The 10,428-nt window shown below is 48.1% G+C and overlaps 1 protein-coding gene across 2 annotated transcripts in view; it reads right to left on the minus strand.

Annotated features, from left to right (window-relative positions):
- The window catches only part of dcc (DCC netrin 1 receptor), a 167,240-nt gene that overhangs the window by 136,449 nt on the left and 20,363 nt on the right, over positions 1–10,428 (minus strand). For both annotated transcript variants that reach the window (XM_037979443.1, XM_037979442.1), the window contains exons 2-5: positions 8,559–8,903; positions 4,453–4,740; positions 705–855; positions 478–614 (exon numbers count right to left, since the gene is read on the minus strand). In XM_037979443.1, coding sequence (XP_037835371.1) covers positions 478–614; positions 705–855; positions 4,453–4,740; positions 8,559–8,903 — 921 coding nt within the window. The remainder of the gene's footprint in view (positions 1–477; positions 615–704; positions 856–4,452; positions 4,741–8,558; positions 8,904–10,428) is intronic.

Below are 10,428 nucleotides of genomic sequence, written 5' to 3' on the forward strand. Positions count from 1 at the left end.
GTTTCCAGCTGTTAGCAGCAGTTAGCAGCAGTTTTCAGCTGTTAGAAGCTGTTTCCAGCTGTTTCCAGCTGTTTCCAGCAGTTAGCAGCTGTTAGCAGCTGTTTCTAGCTGTTAGCAGCTGTTTGCAGCTGTTTCCAGCAGTTAGCAGCTGTTTCCAGCTGTTAGCAGCTGCCTCTCTTCACCTGCGCGGAGCTTCCTGACATCTTTAAGGCGGTCTGTGTTTCGGAGCAGCAGCCAGACAATAAATAAAAACATGTTTTATTGATGTGAAGCTCCTGAAGCGAAGCAGCTCCTGGGATTGTTCATTTTTCATGACAGCGTTTGATCCTGATGTCCCCGAGTTCGACACAGACGCTTTTTATTACTTTTTATTTGTGGCATCAGGCCGTTAACACCGAGCTCAGTCTGGACCCGAGCATCAGCATCAGCCCCGGCCTTTTCTGTAAACCTGCTGCCACGACACGTGCGCGTTCTCACCGAGGACGGCGAGTTCTGCCTGCGCCGTGATGTTCTGGTTCTTGTTGGTGGCGGTGCAGCTGTAGGAACCCGAGTCGTCGTCGGTGACGGTCCTGATGATCAGATTGCTGCCTGCCAGCAGAGAGTACTTCTTGTTCCTGCAGACAAACAAACAGCATCTTCTCAGAAAGGATCAAACAGAATCATCCAGAACCCAAACATGTCTCCTCGGTACCAGCAGAACCGACCAGCTGTGGATGACTTCGTCTCCTCTCCTCCACTGGACGCTCGGCGTCGGGTACCCCGAGGCGGAACACTCCAGCACGGCGTCCGTCCCCAGCAGGGCCGTCACTCGGGACGGACGCTGCAGGAACTGCAGGTTCCGGATCACGCCGGGTTCTGGGGTTGAAGACAGGAAGAGGGAGAAGCAGAGGTTAGCAGGAAGTGGAAGGAATGCTTATCGCCACGAGGCGTTTCTGGTCCTGCTGGAGCCATTTTCCTTTCAGAACAAACAGGAAACCACCTGAAACGGAGCAGATGTTTCTTCAGAACATATACAGCGCGACCTGATTCAAGATGGCCGCCACAGCTAACCGACCTGTACCAACAGCTCCCAGCGCTGTTTGAATGGAGTCATTTTTAACTAGCCGTTAGCTCGTCAGTCCTCCAAGCTGAGGTATCTGCGACAGGTAAGATATTAACTGTTCAGGACCTCTCTGGCATCAGAAGCTAACGATGAGCCGAAGCTAAGCCACAAAGTTAACGATGAGGCGAAGCTAAGCCACAAAGCTAACAATGAGCCGAAGCTAAGCCACAAAGTTAACGATGAGGCGAAGCTAAGCCACAAAGCTAACAATGAGCCGAAGCTAAGCCACAGAAGCTAACGATGAGCCGAAGATACAGTAAAACAGCAGAAAATAAACAACAGCTTCAAAGTAAAAGTTGGACAATTTAAAAAGGTCAAAAAATTATTTAGACAAATTTTGTTTAAAATAAATTAGATAAAAGATTTAAATATTTTATTTTTTAAAAATCTGTAACTTCATTTAAAACTTCAAAAAGTTTACATTTAAACATATGAATAAAAGCTTAAATAACAACTAAATTAAACATTGCTATAAAAGGAAATAAATGAATCTACTGAAATAAAAATTTTAACAAGGTAATTAAAAAAGCTTCATTTAAAATGTTTTATATTTAATAAACTTCATTAAAAACTCATTTAAGTTTATTTATTTCTCCTTTATTGTTAAAAGTTTTATCAGAAGACTAATTAGTTCATCGTTTAACTGATTGTTCAGTGAATTAAAGCTGCGCTCAGAGACAAACAGCTAATCTGTGACCCTGTGACCTCTGACCTCTGACCCCTGATTCTGCACAGATCATCACAAACAGCCCCCCCCCACCACCACGAGGCGAGTAAAGACGGATCACAGAGATAATCACACAGCGGCGCCGAAGAGCTCGTCAGCAGATCAGATGGTGCTTCAACGCCGCTCGCATCCCAATGAGGACGGAGGCAGGAGGAAATATGCAAAACGCTGCAGACAAAAGGAGCAGAAACCCGGGAACAAAGGTTCTGTTTCTCATGGATTCTTCGGCTGTTTTTACAAACATCTCAGCAGAATCTCCCTGATTTCTTCTTCTCTGTTTAAACAACAAAACGCTCGTTTTCCGTTCAGCTTCGGCTTGTTGCAGCCGAACTTCTCTGAAGGTAACGGCTCACAGAGCAGCGGCTGTTAACTGAATTTATCTGATCCAAGTTAGTCCTAAACAGTCTCAGTTTGAGTCAATCCTTCGATCAGAGTGAACCTCCGGTCAAACCTCATCGGGCTGCGGCTGTCGGACCGTTTGAATCTTCAGAACGTCGCCGAACGTTCGCCGTGGTTCTGTTTCCTCCTGAGGCTCAGAGACTCAAACATGCTGGGAAAAAACTGACTTAAAGAAATGAAGATTAAATCAGCTGATTATGGGTTTACATCAGTCAGAACTAAAGAGGTAAAATAACTTAAAACAGGAAGCAGGAAGTGAGGAAACAGGAAGCAGGAAGTGAGGAAGTCTGAGTGAAAAAATCTGATTTCCTCTGAACTTCAGGTGAGCTTTCAGGACGACCAGAAACTGACGATGGAGAGGAGGAGGAGAGAGGAGGAGGAGAGAGGAGGAGGAGAGATGAGGGGGGAGGGGGGGGCAAGGAGGAGAGAGGAGGCTCAAATAACAGACTGTGAGCTCCATCAGTTGGAAATAAAGTCCTTCCCTCCTGTTTCCAGCAGGAAGGTTCTTCAGACGTTCCTCAGATGTTCCTTCATCTCCTCCATCAAACTAAACGGATCGAATCATCGAAGCTTCAACAGTTTCCTGGAAAAGGTTCCGGTCGTTATCGTTTCTAACCCTTCTCCTTCTCCTGACTCTAAATCCTCTTCCCCGTTTGATTGGCGCCACGTTTTTAATGCATCAGATGATTAAAGCTCTCAGGAAGATCTGATCTGATGGACTCAGGGGTCAGAGGTCATCAGATGTCTGATTCCCCCGCGTCAGCGCTGACGCTTTGACCTTTAGCTGCTCGCTTCCAGCAGATTCCACCGTCTGCAGCATGAAGTGAAACCAGAACTTCAGGAGAACCCGGCAGGTTCTGCTGCATTCCTTCCAGATGCTGGTGCCGACTTTCAAACAGAAATGCGGGTCTGCGCTCAACATAAACAAACACGGAGGAATCAGAGAATCTGTGAGAAAACGTCAGGAAATAAAAACTGAATCTGCTGCTGAAGAAAAGAGGAAACCGTCAGGAATAATCATCAAACAGCTCTGAACCGATTTAACCTGAAGAGTCGCTGTCGGAGCGTCTGGGGTCGGTTCCTGATCAAAGACACGAGAACCTTCTGGGTCTGACTCAGGTGGGACTGACCGGAGTAAAAAGAGACTTTTATTTTGACACCAACAGGAAGCTGTCTTTTGAAAACAACAACATCTAAATCTGCCTCTTTTCTGTGCAACACAGTAATATGCGCGGCCAAGAATGCAGCTCAGGTTTAAATGTGGAGACTTTAATAAAGACTCAGGACCCGTCTGCAGATCCTGGTCCAACACAGATGTTCTGATAAACATCAGAGTTCTGCTGGTTTCAGCTTCTGTAAAAACATCGACTTTAACTTTAAATCCACGACACGTGCAGCGAGTGTGTGTGTGAGTGTGTGTGAGAGAGGAGATGAGAGGCAGCAGACGGACTCTGAAATGTAAAGTGCATGTGATTATCCCCCCCAGCCCCCCCGCAGGGAGCGAGCGCAGAAACACTCCAGAGTTTCGGCTCCGAGCGAACCTGAGCCGTCATCTGACTGAGAAAGTGGCCGATGTCGGCTCGGGAATAATTGGACGATGTGGAGTGGAACATCGGCGGCTGACAGACTCCCTGCAGACCGAGGAGAGGTCGCCTCCCCCGCCTCCCCCCCCGACAGACACGTTATTAAAATCACATCCAACATCCAATACGTTCATTACATCTCATTTCATTCCACAAAAACACATCCGGCTCTGAAAGGAAACCAGCTAAATGACCAGCTGCAGGCCTCGTGTGAACCGCTGGATAAACCAGAACTAAACCAGAACTAAACCACAGAAAGAACTCCTCCGTTTGTTTCGGTTATTTTAGGTCAGCTGAAGGAGAAACGTGGCTGCAGGAAGGTGCTAAAAGAAGCAAATTAGCTCAAAGCTAAAGGTAAGACAACTGGAGCTAAAAGAGTAACAAAGCTAGTTTGAAGGTAAAAGTAGTAAAACACCAACTAAAAGTCAAAAGCAGCAAAAGGACAGCCAAAAAAGATAGCAGCAGTGTAGCTAACAGCAGCAGAAAGCTAGCTAAACAGACCAAAAGGCTAGCTAGAAGCTACAAGTAGCAACAAGCCATGTAAAGCTAAATGTACCATAAGGCTAGCAAAAGCTAACAGTAGCAGAAAAGTAGCTAAAAGCTAAAAGCAGCAGCCATCAGTCTGCAGGTGAGTCAGGTACCTGGAAGCACTCGGAGCTCGGCATCCGTCCCCGTCCTGGTGCTGCCCGGGTTGTCAGCCAGGCAGCGGTACATGGCCGAGTCCGGCGGCTGGACTCGGCTGACCTGCAGAGAGCCGGATGGCAGCACTGCCAGGCGGGAGTCGGCCTCGAAGGTCACAGGCAGGTCCTCCCGGTTCTTCTGCCAGCGGATGACGGGCGTCGGGTCGCCCGAAACCTCGCAGCGCAGCAGGGCGGTGTCGCCGAGGTACGAGGACACCGACTCGGTGGGGACGATGACCCTCAGCGGACCTGGAGAGGAGAAACCAGAGAAATGCACCCGAGTCTCAGCAGGTGTGGTCGAGTCTCAGCTGAGTGTCTCTGTTTTAAAGGCCTTAAAGTTAGTTCTGGTTCTGAGGGTCTCCTCAGGTACACACCTAGTTCCTTCAGGGGCGGGGCCATATGAAGGACAGGGGGAGAACCAGGTAACAGGTCACTTCAGAATGATACCGGTCCCAGCAGGTACCTGCTAAGTACCAGGTGTGTACCCGGGTCAGTTCATAGTACAGTACTCTGTAAATACTCGAGTATTATGGACTGTAGTATCGATTACTGCTGAGTTTAAAGGTCAAACGAGACAAAGACGGAGCTGTTTGGACATTAAGACGAGAGATGGAGACAAGGTGAGGCTGTCAGGCATGGTGGCGGCAGCATCATGCTGTGGGGCGAAGTGAGGAGGACTACCTCCAAACTCTTCATCTTCACCTCAAACCAGCAGCTGGACACAACTGGGTCCAACAGAACCATGATCCCAAACATCAGAGCTGGTCTCTGATTGGATGAATCATCAGAGCTGGTTTCTGATTGGATGAATCAAGCGGGAGGAGAGGAGGAGGAGATCGAGGTCCAGCAGGAGCAGAACTGTAAACAGAGAACAGGTCAGGGTTCCGGAGCAGAACCTCTTCCTGTCTGATCAGAACCTCTTCCTGTCTGATCAGAACCACTTCCTGTCTGATCAGAACCTCTTCCTGTCTGATCAGAACCACTTCCTGTCTGATCAGAAACACTTCCTGTCTGATCAGAACCTCTTCCTGTCTGATCAGAACCTCTTCATGTCTGATCAGAACCTCTTCCTGTCTGATCAGAAACACTTCCTGTCTGATCAGAACCACTTCCTGTCTGATCAGAACCTCTTCATGTCTGATCAGAACCTCTTCCTGTCTGATCAGAAACACTTCCTGTCTGATCAGAACCACTTCCTGTCTGATCAGAACCTCTTCATGTCTGATCAGAACCTCTTCCTGTCTGATCAGAAACACTTCCTGTCTGATCAGAACCACTTCCTGTCTGATCAGAACCTCTTCATGTCTGATCAGAACCTCTTCCTGTCTGATCAGAAACACTTCCTGTCTGATCAGAACCACTTCCTGTCTGATCAGAACCTCTTCATGTCTGATCAGAACCTCTTCCTGTCTGATCAGAAACACTTCCTGTCTGATCAGAACCACTTCCTGTCTGATCAGAACCTCTTCATGTCTGATCAGAACCTCTTCCTGTCTGATCAGAAACACTTCCTGTCTGATCAGAACCACTTCCTGTCTGATCAGAACCTCTTCATGTCTGATCAGAACCTCTTCCTGTCTGATCAGAAACACTTCCTGTCTGATCAGAACCACTTCCTGTCTGATCAGAACCTCTTCATGTCTGATCAGAACCTCTTCCTGTCTGATCAGAAACACTTCCTGTCTGATCAGAACCACTTCCTGTCTGATCAGAACCTCTTCATGTCTGATCAGAACCTCTTCCTGTCTGATCAGAAACACTTCCTGTCTGATCAGAACCTCTTCCTGTCTGATCAGAACCTCTTCATGTCTGATCAGAACCTCTTCCTGTCTGATCAGAAACACTTCCTGTCTGATCAGAACCTCTCGGCCCGCTCCGCCTCACAGATTATTTTATTCTCTGAGCTCCTCTCCTTTGAGCCTGCGGGCAGATTAACATGAGGCAACAACAGGAATTTAATAAAAGCTGTTTACTTTGTTCTCCGTGTCGCTGGAAGATTTTTTAAAGCAGATTTATCATAAAACATGGAAATGTTGTTATCCCTGCAGCCGGGCCGGTCCAGAACCAGAGCCCTCAGTCACCTTCAGATAAACAGCAGATTATTCAGACGAGTCTCCGTCTGCAGAAACAGGAAGTCCTGGTTTGGACCGAAGGAGGCCATGTTGGGACCTGAAACGCTTCATCTAAATCTGTGCTTCATTTACAGAACAAATCATTCCCTCGGAGCTTTTCATTTTCCCAGCAGGGCTCCAAAAAATCCCATTAAATGGGATTAAAGGAACAAAAAGGGATTATTGCATAATTTTACACTTCAGAAGTTGTGCCAGGGTGCAAATTCTACCAAAACACAAATAATCCGGAGCTCTGCAGAGACGGTGGAGCTCAGAGCGTTGGCTGGACGGAACCAAGGAGGAGATTCTTCTGATTTCTCTGATTTATCTGCGGGGAAGCCTTAAAAAGCTGAACCCTCCCTCTGCAGAGCTCAGGTGGCGTTTCTCTGAACAGAGCTGAATCATCAAACGTTTAAATATGAATGAATTCAGGCGACGCGTTACGAGAAAAATGCTAATGAAGACAGGCTTAAAAATTCAATTAGCAGTTTGTTCCCAGTTTACAGGAAAGCAGGAGGTAATTAGAAGCCGAGCGCAGCGGAGGAGGAAGGAGAGGAGCCCAGACTGAGCGCCGCTCTGAAACCATCTGGGATGAGAAACGAGGACCCTCAGCTACTACCACAACTGACAGGCAAAAACATGATCGCCCTCAGAGGAGGACAGATGTGCTGAATAAACTAAACATCCTCCTGATGTCCAGGAGGGAACCCTGGACCTCCGTCTCCTCAGAGACGCTCTCCAGCTCCTCCTGAGGGATCTCCAGGTCCTCCTAGGAGGTTTTCAGGTCCTCCTGGGGGGTCTCCAGCTCCTCCTAGGGGGTCTCCAGGTCCTCCCAGACCAGAGAGGAGACCTGATCCCTGCCGAGGGTTCCGGGTCTCCTCTCAGGCCTGGAGGGAGGAACTCTGAGCTGCGGTTTCAGGGCAGCGAGTCGTGGAGAGGTCAGATCTTTCCTCTCAAGGCTCGGCTGCAAACTGTAGTCTTACCCGTGCACATTATTCTGACGCCCACCTCGTACCCACCTCGTACCCACGTCTGCAGCTGTGAAACTCTTTAACCTTTGACCTCCAGAGGCAGCATTCCAAAACACCTGAACCTCCCTCTAATTACTCTGATCGTTCGGATTAAAGGAACCCAATCGTTCTGACTAAAGGAACCCAAACGTTCTCCTGTCCAGTTAGTTTTTTCAGGCTGAACTTCGGCTGCTAAGCTCGTGTGAACTTGCGGCCGGGCGGAGCTCAGACGAGCTGTCAGTCAGAACGCGCCGCCGTTGATGGAGATGCACTTTAAGCCTCTTTGTCTAATAATGCGCTCCATAAAACCATATTGATCCGGAGCGGCGCTGCACTTTGGAAATTACATTACAGGTGACTCACTTTGGTTCTGATGACTAAAAACCAGCAGCCGAAGGCAGGAGACCACGTTCAGAAAGATCTGCCAGCAAGGACAGGTCAAAGTGTTTCCTCTCAGATTCCATCCCTGACCAGGAAATCTCCTCCGTTTAAATCTAAGGACCGATCGGAGCAGGAAGCTGAGAACCTCAGAACGACAGAAACGGCCTCAGGTTCAGAGTTCGGCTCCGAATTCAAAACTAACTTTCAGTAAATTCTCCACAGCAGGAAGTGCTACAGCTAGCTGCTGCTGACACTAGTGCATTTGCTGCTCTTAGCTTTTAGCTAGCCTGTTGCTACTCTTAGCTAGCCTTCTGACGCATTTTGCTAGTGTTTTGCTACTTTTAGCTTTTAGGTAGCAATTTGTTACTTTTTCTTTGAACTAGATTTTTATTTTCTTTTAGCGTTTAGCTCGTGTTTAGCTTCAGTAGCTTTCAGCACTCACTCAGCGCAAAGGTTTCAGCAGCTGATCCAAACCCTGCAGACTTCAGGTTTCATGTGTGACTCTAAGCGACCTCTCAGACTCGTCTCTACGTGACTAATAAGAGTTAAAAATGGCGCCTCCTACCAGCCACGGTGACCTTGGCCGTCCGGCTCACGATGCTGCCCAGTCCTTCCAGCGTGGCGAGACACTGGTACTCCCCCTCATCGGGCCGGTGGTGCCGGGAGTGGACCACGTTCTGCACCAGCAGGGTGCCGTTCCCCAGCTGCCTCCGCCGCTCGTCCACCACGGCGCTCAGCAGGACGCCATCTTTACGCCACGTGATGGCGGGAAGCCCCGCCGCCGCGTCGGCCTGAGCCTGGCAGTCCAGCTGCAGCACGCCGCCTCGCACCGTCACCGTGTCCTGGGGCTCCTGAGGGAACCCGAAGTCCACGAAACCAGGACCGGAGGAAGGTGATGGGGCGTCTGAGGCTGCGGGGGAAGAGAGAGGAAGAGGAGGAGTTAGATGATGAAGCAGGAGGAGGATTCTCCATCAGCTGGAGCTCTAACCCCGGTCCTGTTTGGATCTAAACCCGGTCCTGTTTGGATCTAAACCCGGTCCTGTTGGAGCTCTAAACCTGGTCCTGTTTGGATCTAAACCCGGTCCTGTTAGAGCTCTAAACCCGGTCCTGTTGGAGCTCTAAACCCGGTCCTGTTGGAGCTCTAAACCCGGTCCTGTTTGGATCTAAACCTGGTTTCTAACCCTAACTGATGTCCTCTCAGAGGTCAGAGGTCACACACCCAAACAGGAAGTGAAGGCTCTTTTTAACTCTTCATATCTTCTCCATAAACCCTGTAGAACCATTAGAACCTGGACCTGTTGGACCATCAGAACCTCCTGCTGCTCCCGGGCCAGGAAGTTTTCACTCGCAGTTCTGACGTGTCTTTAGACGTCGTTTCTCTCCTACAGTTCAGACACCAAACTGTCGGCCATTTTGTCGGCGTAGATTTCAGTTTTTCTGTCAACTTCCTGGACGAATAAACCTGAAGTTCTTTAACTTAAAGAGATTAAAGGTTTTAAACAAACCTTCTTTATTCTGTTTAGTTTCTTCTTCTGTTGTTTTAATTAATTCATCCTTTAGTCTCTGATCTGACAGAAACCCTGACCTCCCTGTTCGTTAACGTCTTTTAACCCTCCCAGTTTCAGATTTATTATGTTTTTTTCGTCGCCTCTCCTCGTGTTTGATGTCGTCGCCGTTCAGGCCTCTTTCATCGTGATCAGAGAGGCGGTTTGTCGAGTCAGAGGCGGCGCTCGACGAGGAACGTCTGAGAACCACCTGAAACCACGTCCTCGCCGCGGGGGGACTTTGAAGCCGAGCAGCAGATTGAAATCTTCTCCTTCAGGAAAACGTTACGTTTAAAGAATGAAACAAAGTCTGGCTGCTCCCAACGGGCGAAGAAAGAAACGATTTGTTTTTATTCCTCACGCATCAAAGAGCCGAGCTCCATGAGTCACTTCTCAACCAAATAAAACTCCAAACTGGCCAAAATTAAAAGATTAGCTTCAACATTTTAATGGTACAGAGTCCGTCAGAATTAAAGGCCTATCATTCCTTTGAAGGAATGCATATCGCCCGCCACCTTTCTCGCAGTTTTCTACGGTAAAAACACACAAAAGGAAAAATGCTGCAAAAACCAAAAACACCAGCAGGTAAGTTTCCCCAGGTGGATGTGTCTTATTAGTCCAGTTTAATAAAACATTCACTTTTCATCACCTTTCATCACCAACGCTTAAAGTTTCATGAAAATATAAATAAAATGCTTTAAAAATCAGCTAAAATGAGGCGGGTCTTGTTTGTCCAGTTTAATGAAACAATTCAACATTAACTCTTGGTCAGAAGTTCACATGACATGGAGGTTATTTAATTCTTCTGTTTTTAAGCGTCATTGGTTCAGTAATTTGTTGACGGTCCCTAAGTGAACCATCATGTTCAGGAGGAGGGAGACACGGAGGTGG

This window comes from Kryptolebias marmoratus, linkage group LG14 (assembly GCF_001649575.2).
Source record: "Kryptolebias marmoratus isolate JLee-2015 linkage group LG14, ASM164957v2, whole genome shotgun sequence".
In the NCBI taxonomy this organism is placed as follows: Eukaryota; Metazoa; Chordata; class Actinopteri; order Cyprinodontiformes; family Rivulidae; genus Kryptolebias; species Kryptolebias marmoratus.